General features: G+C 41.3%; 1 protein-coding gene across 1 annotated transcript; it reads left to right on the top strand.

The window, feature by feature from the left end:
- Positions 1-8,177: 8,177 nt before the first annotated feature.
- Positions 8,178-19,227, top strand: LOC111953431 (proteasome activator complex subunit 2). Its single transcript, XM_023972684.3, has 11 exons — positions 8,178-8,334; positions 9,739-9,771; positions 9,900-9,962; positions 10,986-11,072; positions 17,295-17,340; positions 17,530-17,627; positions 17,875-17,943; positions 18,071-18,138; positions 18,278-18,332; positions 18,447-18,533; positions 18,780-19,227. The coding sequence occupies exons 1-11, from the start codon at positions 8,197-8,199 to the stop codon at positions 18,858-18,860; spliced, it is 825 nt and encodes a 274-aa protein (XP_023828452.1). The 5' UTR covers positions 8,178-8,196; the 3' UTR covers positions 18,861-19,227.
- Positions 19,228-19,415: the final 188 nt, after the last annotated feature.

Here is a 19,415-nt window from a genome sequence, read left to right as displayed (position 1 = left end):
TTTAGACCTTCATCCCAGTTCCAGCCTCCCTACTCATTCTCGCTCTTCCACCCATAGAGATAGTTAGAGGACGCAACATTGTATATGTCGAATTATGGAGTCTATGAGCAGTGGCAGGGCCAACTCCATTTTAAAGTAGTACATTTTCTTCTTCTACAACTTCTATGAGATTGTAAACAAACTGAAAGGGTGCATACTACCACATGGAGTGTGTTGTTTGAAACGGTATGAAGCCAAGGTTGGTGATTTACTGCAAAAGGGGAATGTTTTCTCACAAGTATAACTAATTGGCTGACCCCCCCCCCCGATGATCTGGATGGAATTATGTCATCCTTCCTTAACCCATAGAAAGTCCCACCCAGTTGACTACTTCAAAATGGGGAAAGTCCTCAATTGCGCTGATAAAACAAGCTTTTGTGCACTAGAGTCCTCTATCTATCTCTATGCTTCCACCCAACCACCACCACCACCAAGGAGAGGACAGGAAACCAACCCTGGGAATGGCCGCCAGCAGACCCAGGTTATGTCCCCAATGACATGTCCCTAATGGCACTCTATTCCCTACACTGTGCACTACTTTTGACCAGGATGCATAGTGCACTAAATAGGGATTAGGGTGTCCTTTGGGAAACATCGCAGCCTGCTACCTTCAGACCAACAGTATGGAGGGGAAATGTTCATGGAATGCATGGTAGAAGTATAACACTAACCCAGACAGACTGTTTGAGTTTCTCACTATTTATAGGCCTGCTATCTGGGGTTTAGAAGTTGTGTATTAGCCTAACGCAAAAGTTACATTTAATGTGAGATAGTTATTATTATTATTTTTTAATAAATGTACTTTAGTAATTTAGCAAATGCTCTTATCCAGAGTGGCTTACTTGCCATCCGTCATTCAGGGCAGAGCCCCACCTGTTTTGAACCCCACATTTTTAGCTAAAAGAAAATTAAATATAAAAATTGGGGGGGGTTTCCTGTTTTGCATGTTATTTTGGTATTAATACGTGTCACATATCAGTTTGCATACAATAAAACATTTAAATTAAAAATCATCATCCTCCATACAAACATGGTCTCTTTTGCTTTCTTGAGTAAGGCAGCTCCAAAATGCAGGTGTTTCAGCCTAGCTCAGTGCTTTCTGTGGCGGTGGGGCAGCCAGCGGAAAATACGGAGCATAGGGGTTAGTAATGTTCTCTAGTTCCGCCGTGATTGTCTCAGTGTTCTGTCACTCATGGGGACACTACATCACTGCCAAATCTAAGGGTACAGCTCGAAAATTCAAGCCCCTTGGGCTTGGGTGCTGCCATAGAGTGGGTGCTGCCATAGAGTTACATTAGAAGTGCCCATCCAAGAAGGCTCAAGGTCATTGGCCACAGATAAAATGACGTCAAATCACGTTATATCTACAGTAGCTTTGATTGGACTGATCATGTCAACATCATACTTTCAAAATCTTAGCTAGCAGTCATCATCATGAATCAAGTCGACAATCTACTGGCAAATATTTTTTTTTCCTTGTCATAAGAAGAGAAATAATGAAGAGAAATTATACATTAAACGTATTGGTGCTCATTGGCCCTTGGACAAAAACATTACACAACAAGTTGGAAATCGTAAATTCAACAATGAGTGGTTTGGAAGGAATCAGTGGCTAACTTCAAGCATTGCAAAGCAATCACTAGCCTGCTATTCAGTGGAGTGGGTGTGTGGTCCCAATTCTGAGTTTAAGGGTCTCTTTTCCAAACTAAAATGATAAACATTCCACATTGGCCATACTGTCAATCCAGCATGATTTCAGCTGCACCCAAAACAACTGTTAACTCGGGAACTGGGATATCTGACGTCAGTGAGTTCAAGACAACTGGGAACTCGGGAAAAAACTAGCTCCGACTGGGAAAATACGTTTTGAATGGTCATCCAACTCGGAATTGTAAGTCGGGAACTCGGGCCTCTTTCTAGAGCTACGACCTGAAGATCACTGACGTCATCATGATTCGACCTTGTTTTTTCCCCCAAGTTCCCAGTTGTCTTGAAAGCACCATAAATCCAGAGAATGCCAGACTTTGATGACAAAGTTTGATGACAAAATTTGCCCACGAAGGACCGCCGCACCACCTTCCTGTTCAAGTGAGCACAACAAAAATCTATTGTATGCTGCTGCATAAATTATGTAATGTGCCAGGGAAATATGTATACTGTAGCTAAGAAAGTAATACTAAGTGTATGTTGTGTAGTAAGCTGTTAGTAGCCCATGTGCCTCACCCTAATAATTTGGTATATTTTCCCCTTTTAATTTTGCCTACTGTTCTGACTTGGTGGTGCACATGTAGCCTATAACCTGTTTTAGAGAACTGTAATTATTGAATATTGTAAGAGCTTTAATTGTTAGCTTATATGCCCAGTTTATTCATCCTATGGTTCTGACATGGCGTACAGGGAGAACACTGTAAGAACGGCCCATGTTCTGAATTGCTGTTGGGACAGCTTTATGTAGGCCCTACCAGTTTGTGGGCACCGTTTGTCACCGTTATAGTGGAATTAATGTATTGTTTAGTGTTGTGTAGAATAGTGGCTTTGCTGGCATGCACCCCCCCTATTTTTTAGTTTTTGTTTGCCCTACCAAGATTTACATGCTACAATTGCCACAGAGTGCATTCATTTTAAGATATGAGTTTAGACAACCACATATCACACAGTCATAGTAAGTACATGTTTTCCTCAATAATGAAACGGTGGTACTTATCAGATATTTACATACTGGGCTATTAAGTTGTGGGAAGGAATACAATCTACACCACAACTGACTAGAAACAAACATAGTCCTACATTTAGGAAATCGCTAAATCAATATTGGTTGGGAATATATTTTTGTTGTTGTTGCCAGTTTGGCAGTCTACTATTAATTTTTCATTCACTAAAGTATAGTATCATGTTAAACTTCAGATTAGTGGACCGTCTTGACAAAAAACTTGTGAGAATATTTAGTATATGAAAAGTTCATCATTACCAGAAAAGAGAAGAATTCACACCTCTGAAGTCAGTGTTATCCATTTATAACACTGACTGAATATCAAGGTGATGTGTGAGGTGACTGCAACCTGGACTCAGGGGTAGAAGCAACGTAGTAAATGAATATCCAGGACACTCAAATTAGTTTGATATGTTACGTTTGGTGTGGTATTAATTTGTGGATGTCCATCATCCATTTCATATCATACGAATTGTAATTTGTAACGTATCATATGTTACGAATTACAATTGGTATGATACGTTACAAATTTCAATTCGTACAATATGTTACGAACTTGCAATATGTATGACATGTTACGAATTCCAATTTGATGTGGCTAAAGTTAGCTATGTTGCTAACACTATCTAGGCTAGGGGTTACAGTTAGGGTTGCTAAACTTTCGTGGAAGCAGTGCACCACAAAGGAAACAGGGGCGCCACCTGGGACGCAGCCAATGTGAGGTAAGGACAGATATCATTACAACAACAACAGCAACATCACACTACTGCAGAATGCTGTAGCCCAGGTACTCCCAAACTGGGGGGACGCGCAATGCCGTCGGGGTACGCCAAATAAAAATGTGATTCATATAAAAAAAATGATAATTATAAGAATTGTTTTAAAAATTAGTTTAAAAAAATCTTTACATTTTCAGACAGTCCACTTATATTTTCCAACGAGGCTATACATTTTGGTGAGGTTTTTTTCTCGACTGAGTAGCCCCGTTTCACTGCCAAAAATAAAATTAAACTATCTAGTGTTCAGCGAAATAACAACACAATGTCAAATACAGGTAGTCTTGTCAAATAATTAACATCCAATCACATTAACCTTACTCTCTCACGGGAATTTCACTAATGGTCCGTATGTAGCCAAACGTAGCTGCTGCTTATGTTGGTATCTGTACTGATGGCGCAAAGCCATGACAGGGAAACATAGTGGAGTGGTAACATGTGCAAGCAGTTGCTCCCGACGCAACTTGGGTACACTGCAGCATCCACCGAGAGGCTCTTGCTGCCAAGGGAATGCCTGACAGCTTGAAAGACGTTTTGGACACTACAGTGAAAATGGTTAACTTTGTTAAAGCAAGGCCCCTAAACTTGTGTATTTTCTGCACTATGCAATGATATGGGCAGCGCGCATGTAAAGCTTTTACAACATACAGAAGTTCGCTGGTTATCAAGGGGCAAATTATTGACAAAATTGAGGCTATGATTAAGAAGTTGGAGCTCTTCTCTGTCTGCATTAACAAGGACAACACACAGGTCTTTCCATCATGGTATGATTTTTTGTGTGCAAATTATCTCAAGCTTACGGACAATGCCAAATGCGATACAGCGAAGCACCTGAGTGAGTTGGGTGTGCAATTACGCAGGTACTTTCCCAAAACGGATGACAGAAACAACTGGATTCGTTATCCCTTTCATGCCTTGCCTCCAGTCCACTTATCGATATCTGAACAAGAGAACCTAATAGAAATTGCAACAAGCGGTTCTGTGAAAATGTAATTTAATCAGAAGCCACTGCCAGATTTCTGGATTGGGCTGCACTCAGAGTATCCTACCCTTGGCAAATCGTGCTGTTAAGACACTGATGCCCTTTGCAACCACATACCTACGTGAGAGTGGATTCTCGGCCCTCACTAGCATGAAAACTAAATACAGACTGCGTGTGGAAAATGATTTAAGACTGAGAAGCACACGCTTCTCATTAACCTGTGGTAAGTTATTCACAATTTTCGATGAACAAATAAGGTTTTATAAGTAATATGGTTAAATAAAGAGTAAAATGATTGATTATAATTATATTATTATTTGTGCCCTGGTCCTATAAGAGCTCTTTGTCACTTCCCACGAGCCGGGTTGTGACAAAAATTCACACTCCTTCTTATGTTTAATAAATGTATCATATAGTGTGTGTGGCAGGCTTACGATGACCCTGATGCTAGAGGGGGTACGCAGCTGGAGGTTGAATGTTTGAAGGGGTACGGGACTATAAAAAGTTTGGGAACCACTGCTGTAGCCTAATCCTTGATCAATGAACTGTAACACAGTATGCAGGTTCCCAGACCAGCACTACTAACAATCACTAAACACACCATAGTGGTGGTGGTGACCCAACCAGACCTACCAGCATTTCAACCCTACGTAGCATTTCAATAGTGTTGTGTTGCGGAACGCTTAACTATTTCATGATAAGTTACACGAAGCGTTGAATTTGACATTTAGAGTTAAAATGACTGTCAGGTGAAACATTGATCAGGTACAGATACAGAAACAGGCTGGTTAGATTGTTCTGAAACACACAAACACACAAAAGAAAGAAAGAGACCAACACACACATACATTCAGGTACACACTCACTTCAGTGCTTCCTCCCATTTGAATAGGAAGGGGAGTCTATATTGGATTTTTTTTGCCTTGAGCTCCTTTTCTATCTCAACCACAATATTAGGCTAATTTACCCCTTCAATCAGTCTTTTCTTCAGATTAGTGTACACCTACTGTGAATTCCAAGTTGCTGGCCATAGTCTACCTTTATCCTCAAATCCTTTGAATTGCTGCAGTTTTATTGTCCATTTGTTTTCATCTACATTGGTTTTTAAACATCCCTGGTTTGTTTTCTCCCTCTCCCCCTTACTCACTCACACACACGCACACACACACACACACACCCACACCCACACACACCCACACCCACACACAGATTTAGAGATTAGTGTGGAGGCATTAGGTCTGCATAACCTCCCGTGGCAAAAGTTAACAAACGTTGTCCAGCTGAGGTCCTAGTCAGGCCTCAGTGAGTTAGGCCTGCTTTTCCTCTGTTGAAACACCCCCTGACTCACACTCACGCTTACACACTCACGCTTACACACACAACAGAGTGTGACCCCTGTAGGAAAGGGGTCCCAAAGCTGGGGTGTCAGGGGACCCACACACACCGTGTGAGTTCTCTCCCTGCAATGCTAACACTGACATGGCGCCTACTCCTTCAGTAATACTTTGGCCAAACTCTGCAGTAGGCCTACCATTACAGGTCTTAGGAATGACCTATGCAATTACCCCGTATCCAACTGGTTAGTACAATCTACCACCTCGTCCTCTCATCGGTTTCTAAGAGTAAAGTGACGTACTTGACTTAAACTTTTTTGGTCTTTGGGGAGCATAGGTCATTCACAAATATCCTTCATCAGGATCGGTTCTGTGCCGTTTTCTCCACTTGCTTCAAGGATTTTATTGCTTCTCTTAGTTGTGCCTCCACAACCTTCTCCAGCTGTGCCTTGACAAATAGAAATGGTATTGTCAGTCAGTGGACTACTGGACAGAGTCTAATGCCATTATAAACTGGGTGGTTCGAACCCTGAATGCTATACCACGGGTATGACAAAACATTTAATTAAGTTGGTAACCAGTTTATAATAGCAAAAAAAAGGCACCTCTGGGGTTTGTGGTATATGGCCAATATACCACATCTAAGGGCTGTATCCAGGCACTCCGCATTGCGTTGTGCGTAAGAACAGCCCTTAGCCGTGGTATATTGGCCATATACCACACCCCCCTCATGCCTTATTGCATACTGCAGCTATTGGATTCATTCACCTTATATAACACCTATTATCTGGTCATTACAGTAGGCCACAATAGTGGCGAAACCAGGGGCCGTATGTGTCAAGTTTTTTAGAGTAGGAGTGTTTGATGTTGCACCAGTCTGGCCAGAACAGTAACTTGAAGACAACTGTAAGAGAACCTTGGTAATGTGTACATTACTAATCAGATGGAGAGAGCCATTGGGCACCTGTTTAAGAGGAATCATTACGCCCACATTTACCTGTTTTAGTTCACTGGGTGTGTTGAAGGACTAATCCTTTTAAAGAGGATTTTCACAACCCAAGCTAATGGTTTAATAAGGATTAACCGTAATCAAAGATGTAATGTGATAATTCAATTAGATCCATTTACACTGTTTTTTTCCCCAAATAGCACCATATTCCCTTTATAGTGCACTACTTTTGAGTCCTAGTAAATTTTTATCAAATCCAATTTTATTTGTCACAATTTTATTTGTCACAACAGGTGTAGACCTTACAGTGAAATGCTTACTCACAAGCCTTTAACCAACAATGCTTTTCAGTCTCCTGAGGGGGAAGAGGTTTTGTCGTGCCCTGTTCACGACTGTCTTGGTGTGCTTGGACCATGTTAGTTTGTTGGTGATGTGGACACCAAGGAATTTGAAGTTCTCAACCTGCTCCACTACAGCCCCGTTGATGAGAATGGAGGCGTGCTCGGTCCTCTTTTTCCTGTAGTCCACAATCATCTCCTTTGTCTTGATCACGTTGAGGAACACGCACCCCTGAGGGTCCCCCGTGTTAAAGATCAGCGTGGCGGATGTCTTGTTACCTACCCTTACCACCTGGCGGGCGGCCCGTCAGGAAGTCCAGGATCCAGTTGCAGAGGGAGGTGTTAAGTCCCAGGGTCTTGATCTGAACATTGGGTGAGTAGAAAATTGATTCAGAATGTCTGACTATTTAGACTAGAGTATATGCAGGTAGAATACCTCCAAATGAAGACATTATTATAAATATAGTGAGGAAAGCTTTTTAGACATGTCCTCCTGGTTAGTCTAGCTTTCCTATTTGGATCCTAATAAAATACCAAATACCAAGTTTGACAAGCAATGGTATGTGTATTCCATTATCATAGGCTATATGCTTATGCCATTATCATAGGCTATATTTGTATGCATATAAAACGTACAAACGGATAAGCTGCTATGCAGGTATGCAGTGATGGGTAGTCCTATAGTGAAGTGAAGACATCCGTCATGGGGAAATATAAACCTTGATGTGTGCCGCCCTCTATTGGTCAATGATCATCAATGCGTTTGTGATGAAACTTTAATCAAAGCCAACCTCGATGGAAATATAATATAATTATGCCAATGCCAAAAAATGTTAGACACAATTGTTGTGGGTTCCCTCAATTAAAATGTCCCCAGTAAAGATGTTTTGTATGGGGAGTTTTGGTATTGGTAGTCTCCAATAATGAGTTCGTGAGCAAGCAACTGTATTTGAAATGGCCATTTAATTCAATAGCAAACAAATGTGCTAAATATCAAGCGACTATATATTTTTTGAAGAATTAATTCAGTGGGTGTGGCTTGATCAGGTGGTTTTCGAATGTAATCCTATGAAAACGAAAGTAGGCTACTTTGAGGAAATAGATTTACAACGACGGGCCTTTTACTTGATAGAATTTTCACTAAACCGTTTGCTCAAAATGTCGAGATCATCTGTACTGAAAATAAAAAGTGTAAACGCAGCGAAGGTAAGCACTAACTAATGCATATGTTGTTAATAAGTGTTAAGCGTTAATTTAGCCGTTTTTTTTTGGCATCTCCACGATGTAGCTAGCTAACGTTAGCTAGATTAGTTTAGCTTTGCATCGAAGCTATATGTAGCCTAAATCACGTCAATGGACCGAGGAACCTCGCTAGCGTTAATTGGGCTTAATTTTTTTTGTGTTAAATGTTACCATTTAATTGTGCGCGAATGGTTGCATAAGAATAACTATATGTTATAACTACACTTTTCTTCTTGCGATATGGCCTGAAAAACAACTAACTTGTTACATTTTGTTCTGTTACGCACAGCCGTTGTTAGTTGGAAAATTCCCTAGTCATTCTGCCAGACAGCCATTACTTATGCAAAAGCGAAAGCAAAACAAAAACGGTTTCACTGGTTTACTCGATTGAGGGGGCGTTCTAGGCTGTCTTTTTTTGCAGTGCGACTAACACCGCCTGAGTTTAGGTGTGTAAAGGTAGTTTACAATAGATTACACAATTATGACACACTGATCCTAATGTGCTTGTGAGTTTAAGTTATTTTATAGTATTAGTTAAGTACACCTATTTCCACATTATGCACCACATAGACAAAGACTGCTTTCCAAACACATAAGACACACCCTCAGCACTCAAATTAACACTTGGACACTTCCGATGACGTGTTATGACGTCTGACGAGTATACACTTCCAGGGCAAGGTAGGAAGGAATGATTTTTAAATGGACCGCCCTTGCCCAGAAATTCGTCACTCGTTCATCCCCAGATGATTGTGTTTTCAGCCACCGGTAGCCTGTGTGCTTTATATGCGCTACAGTCAATTATGATTGCATGTCTACTTATTAACTATATCATTTAATAATATACGCCTACTGTATGATAGCTAGCAAATTAATTGGCTAACTGACGTTAGCCTGCCTAGCTGGAACTTCTGAAGAAGAAAAATGTTTTATTTCTACAATTTCCAAAAGATAACCAAACAAAAACATCATTACTTTTATAAGACGTGCTTGTGCATTAGTAGCACAATTTTTTTAACTTATTTACATTTGTTTTTACTTAAACTTGTATGTTGATTCTATATTGCCATATAGGTTTTTAGTTTTGGCGGACTCTTCTTAGCGGATGTACAATCGTCGAAAATTGAATTATAGGGCGTTTCAGGCCCCAAAGTGAACATAATTGTACACTCGCAAACTCCATAAAGAAACGAGGGCTGTGGGGCTTAGGTTGCAAACTTCCCTTGCTTGGCTAATCATTTGGACCGACGACAAATATGGCTGCGGGCATTCCCCCAAGGGCATAAGGCGAGGGTAAGTGGACGAGGGTGTGTCTTTTATGAGTTTGAAACGCAGCCAAAGTATCTTCTTTTCATCCCTTCGCATTAGGTGGATAACTTCCGCCAGTCTCTGTATCAACAGGTATGTGTTTGCCTTATTGTGTTAACAGATGTCTGCTGGTGCAATTGCATGACCATTTGAAGTAGAAAGGGACATGCCGTTGTGGCATAATGGTGTAGTTAGTTCTTACCTATTTCTGTTATTTTTAGGCAGAGGATCTGTTTTCAAACTACATCCCATTGAAGATCACCCAACTGGACAACCTGCTGAAGGTATGCCTCATTGGTTAGTGGCGTGGCAATTTCCTGTATTACCAAATGAGGAGAGTTACAAACCACACACCAGTCAGAGTTATACTTAAACTTAATGTTTAATAATATGAGCTTTACAATAGCCATTTGACTCTCAGATCAATTCAGTGTCTATAATGAATTCTGAGAGTCCCTACAGTAGAATACAAAGATCTTTTATAGCTAAGATACACCCCTCTCAACTTACATGACGAACCACAGATCTTAGGAACTCTTCACAAAGGGCCTTTTACTTGAGAAAGGAGTATCCTTTAGCCAGATTGCATTCGCTATAAATTATCGCTCAGTTTGGTCTCTAAAACYAGGTTCTAATCTCGTTCCTGGTACTTRATAGTACCAAAACATTACCTCATCCAAGGCATAACTCAATTGTCAACWCTATATACTCCCATCTCAAGTWAAKKKKYWCTTCTRCCCACTCCTGGACAAGCTCACTGAGGGGAGTGACTTGCGCACAGACATTGTGGAGTCAAGTAATTGGTTCCCCCTTAATCACGCCATCCCTTCACATGGTTTAACGGATACATTCACATATGAAGACAATGTTCCATCCTGTCTTCTTCACTTTCTGATATTCTGCATAGCACCAGGGACATGTGAAAGACAAGCCTGACCTCTCCCCTCTCTGGGCCCCAAGTGACTGAGCCTTGTTTGAGAAGGGAAAAGTGCAACTGCCAACACTATAGTACAAAGGGATACATTCAAATAAAAAGTATATCACATAAGAATATTATGCAGATATGACATCTTAATTACTTATGTTACCCAACTAATTCTGATTCATCCACCACATTAGTTCACATTCCATGTATCACTGTCTGTTCCCACATTGTGAAATTAACCAACCTTTTCATCCATATCTTGTCCAACTATCTACCTACTTTCCTCTCATCTATCTCTCCACTTCCCTCCCACTCCTCTCTTCCTCTCCTTTATCCCTCCTGCTCTTCCTCCATCCCACTCTCCTTTCCATCTCTCTTCCAGGAGGAGGATCTCAGCATCACAGACCTATCCACTCTCCATGCTCCTCTAGACATCCCTATACCAGACCCTCCTACTCCAGAGGATGAGGTGACTGGCTATCATGCTCTTCTAACCAAATACAAAATCTGTTCCCAAATGGCACCCTATTCACTAGGGAACTTCTTTTGACTAGGGCCCATTGGGCTACCCACAGGGCTCTGTTCAAAAGTAGCACACTATATAGGCAACTGGGTGCTATTTGGAACACATACCATATACACTGAACAAAAATATAAACGCAACAAGTGTTGGTCACATGTTTCATGAGCTGAAATAAAGATCCCAGAAATGTTCCATGCGCATGAAAAGCTTATCTCAAATTGTGCACTTTTTAAAATATATTTTTTCCCTCCATCCCTGTTAGTGAGCATTTCTCCTTTGCCAAGATAATCCATCTACCTGACAGGTGTGGCATATCAAGAAGCTGGTTAAACAGCATGCTCATTACACAGGTGCACCTTGTGCTGGGGACAATAAAAGGCCACTAAAATGTGCAGTTTTGTCACACAACACAATGCCACAGATGTTTCAAGTTAGTCTGCAAATGACATGTTGACTGCAGGAATGTCCACTAGAGCTGTTGCCAGAGAATAGAATGTTCATTTCTCTACCATAAGCCTCTTCAACATTGTTTTAGAGAATTTGGCAGTATGTTCAACCGGCTTCACAACCACAGACCATGTATATGATGTTGTGTGGGTGAGGGGTTTGCTGATGTCAACGTTGTGAACAGAGTGCCCCATGGTGGGGTTATGGTATGGGCAGGCATAAGCTACGGACAACAAACACAATTGCATTTTATCGATGGCAACTTGAATGCACAGAGATACTGTGACGAGTTCCTGAGGCCCATTGTCGTGCCATTTATCCACCGCCATCGCCTCATGTTTCAGCATGATAATGCACAGCCCCATGTCGCAAGGATCTGTACACAATTCCTGGAAGCTGAAAATGTCCCAGTTCTTCCATGCCCTGCATACTCAGACATGTCACCCATTGAACCTGTTTGGGATGCTCTGGATTAGAGGTCGACCGATAATGATTTTAACGCCGATACCGATTTATTGGAGGACCAAAAAAGCCGATACCGATTAATCGGACGATTTTTATATATATATACAGTGGGGAGAACAAGTATTTGATACACTGCCGATTTTGCAGGTTTTCCTACTTACAAAGCATGTAGAGGTCTGTAATTTTTATCATAGGTACATTCAAACTGTGAGAGACGGAATCTAAAACAAAAATCCAGAAAATCACATTGGTATGATTTTTAAGTAATTAATTTGCATTTTATTGCATGACATAAGTATTTGATCACCTACCAACCAGTAAGAATTCCGGCTCTCACAGACCTGTTAGTTTTTCTTTAAGAAGCCCTCCTGTTCTTCACTCATTACCTGTATTAACTGCACCTGTTTGAACTCGTTACCTGTATAAAAGACACCTGTCCACACACTCAATCAAACAGACTCCAACCTCTCCACAATGGCCAAGACCAGAGAGCTGTGTAAGGACATCAGGGATACAATTGTAGACCTGCACAAGGCTGGGATGGCTACAGGACAATAGCAAGCAGCTTGGTGAGAAGGCAACAACTGTTGCGCAATTATTAGAAAATGGAAGAAGTTCAAGATGACGGTCAATCACCCTCGGTCTGGGGCTCCATGCAAGATCTCACCTCGTGGCATCAATGATCATGAGGAAGGTGAGGGATCAGCCCAGAACTACACGGCAGGACCTGGTCAATGACCTGTAAGAGAGCTGGGACCACAGTCTAAAAGGAAACCATTAGTAACACACCATGCCGTCATGGATTAAAATCCTGCAGCGCACGCAAGGTCCCCCTGCTCAAGCCAGCGCATGTCCGGCCCGTCTGAAGTTTGCCAATGACCATCTGGATGATCCGAGGAGGAATGGGAGAAGGTCATGTGGTCTGATGAGACAAAAATAGAGCTTTTTGGTCTAAACTCCACTCGCCTGTTTGGAGGAAGAAGAAGGATGAGTACAACCTCAAGAACACCATCCCAACCGTGAAGCATGGAGGTGGAAACATCATTCTTTGGGGATGCTTTTCTGCAAAGGGGACAGGACGACTGCACCGTATTGAGGGGAGGATGGATGGGGCCATGTATCGCGAGATCTTGGCCAACAACCTCCTTCCCTCAATAAGAGCATTGAAGATGGGTCGTGGCTGGTTCTCCAGCATGACAACGACCCGAAACACACAGCCAGGGCAACTAAGGAGTGGCTCCGTAAGAAGCACTCAAGGTCCTGGAGTGGCCTAGCCAGTCTCCAGACCTGAACCCAATAGAAAATCTTGGAGGGAGCTGAAAGTCCGTATGCCCAGCGACAGCCCCGAAACCTGAAGGATCTGGAGAAGGTCTGTATGGAGGAGTGGGCCAAAATCTCTGCTGCAGTGTGTGCAAACCTGGTCAAGAACTACAGGAAACGTATGATCTCTGTAATTGCACACAAAGGTTTCTGTACCAAATATTAAGTTCTGCTTTTCTGATGTATCAAATACTTATGTCATGCAATAAAATGCAAATGATTTACTTAAAAATCATACAATGTGATTTTCTGGATTTTGTTTTAGATTCCGTCTCTCACAGTTGAAGTGTACCTATGATAAAAATTACAGACCTCTACATGCTTTGTAAGTAGGAAAACTTGCAAAATCGGCAGTGTATCAAATACTTGTTCTCCCACTGTATATATATATTGTAATAATGACAATTACAAACAATGCTCAATGAACACTTATTTTAACTTAATATAATACATCAATAAAATCAATTTAGTCTCAAATAAATAATGAAACATGTTCAATTTGGTTTAAATAATGCAAAAACAAAGTGTTGGAGAAGAAAGTAAAAGTGCAATATGTGCCATGTAAAAAAGCTAACGTTTAAGATCCTTGCTCAGAACATGAGAACATATGAAAGCTGGTGTGTTCCTTTTAACATAAGTCCTTTTAACATATTCCCAGGTAAGATGTTTTAGGTTGTAGTTTTTATAGGACTATTCTCTCTACCATTTGTATTTCATACCTTTGACTATTGGATGTTCTAATAGGTACTTTAGTATTGCCAGCCTAATCTCGGGAGTTGATAGGCTTGAAGTCATAATCAGCGCAATGCTTGAAGCACAGCGAAGGTGCTGGCAAATGGCCGAAATGCTGTTTGAATGAATGCTTACGAGCCTGCTGCTGCCTACCACCGCTCAGTCAGACTGCTCTATCAAATCAGACTTAATTGTAATATAATAACACACAGAAATACGAGCCTTAAGGCATTAATATGGTCAAATCCGGAAACTATCATTGAGAACAAAACGTTTATTCTTTCAGTGAAATGCGGAACCGTTCCGTATTTTATCTAACGGGTGGCATCCATAAGTCTAAATATTGCTGTTACATTGCACAACCTTCAATGTTATGTCATAATTATGTAAAATTCTGGCAAATTAATTACGGTCTTTGTTAGGAAGAAATGGTCTTCACACAGTTTGCAACGAACCAGGTGGCCCAAACTGCTGCATATACCCTGACTCTGTTGCATAGAACGCAAGAGAAGTGACACAATTTCCCTATTTAAAATAAATTCATGTTAGCAGGCAATATTAACTAAATATGCAGGTTTAAAAATATACTTGTGTATTGATTTTAAGAAAGGCGTTGATGTTTATGGTTAGGTACACATTGGTGCAACGACAGTGCTTTTTTCGCGAATGCGCTTGTTAAATTGCCCGTATGGCGAAGTGGGCTGTGATTCAATGACAAATTAACAGGCACGATTCAAATTATAGGCAACGCAGGACAATGTAGATAAACTAGTAATATCATCAACGATGTGTAGTTAACTAGTGATTATGTTAAGATTGATTGTTTTTTATGAGAAGTTTAATGCTAGCTAGTACCTTACCTTGGCTCCTTGCTGCACTCACATAACAGGTAGTCAGCATTGCACTCCATGAGGAGTGCAATGTAATCGGCCATAATCGGTGTCCTAAAATGCCGATTACCAATTGTTATGAAAACTTGAAATCGGCCCTAATTAATCGGCCATTGCGATTTAATCGGTCGACCTCTACTCTGGATTGACGTGTACGACAGCGTATTCTAATTCCCTCCATTATCCAGCAACTTCGCACAGCCATTGAAGGGGAGAGTTTCAACATTCCACAGGCCACAATAAACAGCCTGATCAACTCTATGCGAAGGAGATGTCGCGCTGCATGAGGCAAATGATGGTCCCACCAGATACTGACTGGTTTTCTGATTGACGCCCCTACCTTTGAATAAAAACTTTTTAAAAGATATCTGTGACCAACAGGTGCTTATCTGTATTTCCAGTCATGTGAAATCCATAGATTAGGGCCTAATTCATTTATTTAAATTCACTGATTTCCTTATATGAACTGTATCTCAGTAAAATCTTTGAAATTGTTGTATGTTGTGTTTTTATATTTTTGTTCAGTATAGATCAACAGGATTGAATGGTTTGACTTACTTGACTTTAACCGCTTGGCACAATTGGGAGCATAGGGCATCCACCATGATGCTCCACCTCACTGTCTTCTGTGCGAGGGCTTTTGTCTCTAGCCAGGAGATCCCCCACTTTACTCAGTTCCTGTAGAGTGGCGCGTCTCTAGTTGGTTTTTGGCCTTCTCTGCTGGGGAAAGCATTTAGGTTTGAATAGCAGTTAGCTCATTCATTATAAGAGTAGCATATACACTGTATTCAGACCCCTTGATTTTTTCCCCCCCACATTTTGTTTCCCCGTCATCAATCTACACACTCGCATAATGACAAATCCAAAACTTTATTTTTTTTATGTTAGCAAATTTATGAAAAATAAAAAACTGAACACATTTACATTAGTATGTGGACTTTACCCAGTACTTTGTTGAAGCACCTTTGGCAGCGATTACAGCCTCGAGTTTTCTTGGGTATGATGCTACAAGCTTGGCACACCTGTATTTGGGGAGTTTCTTACATTCTTCTCTGCAGATCCTCTCAAGCTCTGTCAGGTTGGATGGGGAGCGTCGCTGCACAGCTATTTTCACGTCTCTCTAGAAATGTTCGATCGGGTTCAAGCCCGGGCTCTGGCTGGGCCACTCAAGGACATTGAGACTTGTTCCGAAGCCTGCGTTGTCTTTGCTGTGTGCTTAGGGTCGTTGTCCGGTTGGAAGGTGAACCTTCACCCCAGTCTGGGGTCCTGAGTGCTCTGGAGCAGGTTTTCATCAAGGATCTCTCTGTACTTTGCTCAGTTCATCTTTCCTTCAATCCTGACTAGTCTCCCAGTCCCTGCAGCTGAATAACATCCCCACAGCATGACGCTGCCACCACCATGCTTCACTGTATGGATGGTGCCAGATTTCCAACAGAAGTGACGCTTGGCATTCAGGCCAAAGAGTTCAATCTTGGTTTCATCAGACCAGAGAATCTTGTTTCTCATGGTCTGAGTCCTGTAGGTGCATTTTGGCAAACTCCAAGCGGGCTGTCATGTGCCTTTTACTGAGGAGTGGATTTGTCTGGCCACTCTACCATGAAGGCCTGATTGGTGGTGTGCTGCAGAGATGGTTTTCCTTCTGGAAGGTTCTCTGGAGCTCTGTCAGAGTGAGGCCCTTCTCCTCTGATTGCTCAGTTTGGCCGGGCTCCCAGCTCTAGGAAGAGTCTTGGTGGTTCCAAACTTCTTCCATTTAAGAATGACAGAGGCCATTGTGTTCTTGGGGACCTTCAATGCTGCAGAAATGTTTTGGTACCCTTCCCCAGATCTGTGCCTCGACACAATCCTGTCTCTGAGCTCTATTGACAATTCCTTCGACCTCATGGCTTGGTTTTTGCTCTGACATGCACTGTGACCTTGTATAAACGGGTGTGTGCCTTTCCAAATCATGTCCACTCAATTGAATTTACCACAGCTGGACTACAATCAAGTTGTAGAAACATGAAGGATAATCAATGGAAACACCTGAGCTCAATTTCGAGTCTCCTAGCAAAGGGTCTGAATACTTATGTAAATAAGGTATCGTTTTCTTTTTTTATACATTTGCCAAAATTTCTAACCCTGTTTTTGTTTTGTCATTGTGGGGTATTGTGTGTAGTAGACTAATGATACTTTTTTTGATTTAATACGTTTTAGAATAAGGCTGTAATGTAACAAAATGTGGAAAAAGTGAAGGGGTCTGAATACTTTCCGAATGCACTGTATATTTGACATGGTAGGCAAAGGCTACAGATTGACTAATTTATTCTCCCTCCAGGAAATGGAGACTGACAAGAATGATGATGATGAGAAGAAGAAGAAAGGTAAGAGACAGTGGCCTTCATTTAGGAGTGGTAGTTGCCATTCCTTAGCTCAAGACCAATTATTTTTAAATAGGCTTCTAAAATAATTCCAAGTAGTGGGTATTTTATTATTTTACATAAATGTATTTTATGTGGATGCAGGGGGTGGCAACTTACCAGTTGGTGTTGTTTTTCCTTGTTCTCTTTCAGCTCCAAAATGTGGCTTCATCAAAGGGAATGAGAAGATTGTGAAGCTGCTTGACAGAGTCAAACCAGAGATCCTAGCACTGAGGGAGACAATCATTACAGTAAGAACTATACAGAGATCCTACCACTGAGGGAGACCATTACAGTGAGAATCATACAGAGATCCTCACACTGCGGAAGACCGCCATTACAGTAAGAATTAGACAGATGTCCTAGCACTGAGACCATTACAGTAAGAATACAATAAAGCAACAGGGACCTCTTGTGGTCAAATGAGATGCAACGCTCTGATACAGGCTGGTGAAGGTTTAAATTTACTGTAGCAGTCATTGGTGTTTATCTTCTTAGGTGTCCTGCTGGATTCAGCATCTCATTCCCAAAATAGAGGATGGGAATGACTTTGGCGTTGCAATCCAGGTAAATGGTCAACACACGTATGTTTTAAGGTCAAGTGGTCGTTCATGAAAAACATTAAACTGGTACAGATGGAATTGTATTCTCCTGAAGTTTCATTAAAATCGACATTTTCATGTGTTACTTCCAGGAAAAAATCTTGGAAAGAATAACTGCAGTGAAGACCAAAGTGGACGGCTTCCACACCAACATTAACAAGTATGATAGCTTTTCATACGTTCAAGTAACTTTACAAGTAACTTTAGTAGCAGTTGAGGTTATCATACATTGATCCTACATTTGACAATAACCTTTGACAAAATAGATATACATTTCACAATAACTTTTGGTCCTTCAGGTACTTTTCAGAGAGGGGTGATGCAGTGGCTAAAGCCTCCAAGTTAACTCATGTGGTGAGAATTGGCATTTGTAGACACTACCCAATTTTGTATTCAACTGACCCGATGTCTGACACATGCCCTTCTCTTACTCATCCCCATATTTCTTCTCCTTCTTCCTGTTATCAGATGGACTACCGCTCTCTGGTCCATGAGAAGGATGAGGCTGTTTACTCTGACATCAGAGTCATCCTTCTGGACATCCGTGGCTTCTATGTGAGTGACCCTGTTCCCTATATAGTGCCCCTTATGGGCTCTGGTCAAATGTAGTGCACTAAATAGGGAATAGGGTCTGTTTTTAGATCTCTAAAGTGAACTAATGTCAAGATGAAACTACGTCCCACAACTTGGTTTGTTTTAGGTCCAGCTATAAACCTCCAACCCCAAAGATAATCTCCAGTGTACTGTAAAAGATGCAAGAGCACTTACTTCAATGTTTCTATTTGTGTTTGTGTGCTACAGGCGGAACTGTATGACATCATCAGCAAGAACCTGGAAAAAGTCACTAATCCGAAAGGAGAAGAAAAGCCCTCAATGTACTGAGATACACATGAAGGGGGAGGAATGAAAGAATAGTCAGGCTCAACGATGTGACATTTTTCAGGGGTATACTAAGAGATGGAATTTAAGTATTGTTGGGACTGGCCAGCCAGGCTATTAGACCACAGTTTGTAATAACCTGGGTGACATTGTACTATGCCATGTGATATTTGAAATGAGGGAATTTAGCTAGCGGGCTAGTTTGGCACATTTTCTACTAGCCTCAGGCTAGCAGACTTGTTTAATTTCCATCCTTGGGTATCCTACTATACCAATCAGTCCTGTTTGTACATCTGCAACAAAGCTGCTTGGCTTTGTCCAGATGTTTCAGTTTTTTTTTCATGCTAATAAACGCATCTTTAATGTTTAACACTGAACCTAGAGACTAATTTTGAAAACTTCCAGCGGACTTCTAGGGAAGACACACCATAACGAACGTCGTCCACGCAGTAGAACTGTGGCGATTTTTAACAAGTAAAATCATTGGGAAATTAACAGAAAGTGACGGCCGGCGTTCTGTGGTCAAAGGTGAGAGGACACCCGTCCGCTAGGCATGGC

The sequence above is a fragment of the Salvelinus sp. IW2-2015 genome, linkage group LG27 (genome assembly GCF_002910315.2).
Source record: "Salvelinus sp. IW2-2015 linkage group LG27, ASM291031v2, whole genome shotgun sequence".
Lineage (NCBI taxonomy): Eukaryota > Metazoa > Chordata > Actinopteri > Salmoniformes > Salmonidae > Salvelinus > Salvelinus sp. IW2-2015.
The sequence above is the reverse complement of the archived record's forward strand: the minus strand, read 5'-3'. Positions and strand labels throughout refer to the sequence as shown.

Excerpts from the sequence above, each read along its gene's own strand:
- LOC111953431 (XM_023972684.3), top strand. The coding sequence starts at position 8,197 with ATGAAAACGAAAGTAGGCTACTTTGAGGAAATAGATTTACAACGACGG. Across the intron at positions 8,335-9,738 it reads AAAGTGTAAACGCAGCGAAG|GTGGATAACTTCCGCCAGTC; the intron begins GTAAGCACTAAC and ends CCTTCGCATTAG. Across the intron at positions 17,341-17,529 it reads TGATGAGAAGAAGAAGAAAG|CTCCAAAATGTGGCTTCATC; the intron begins GTAAGAGACAGT and ends GTTCTCTTTCAG.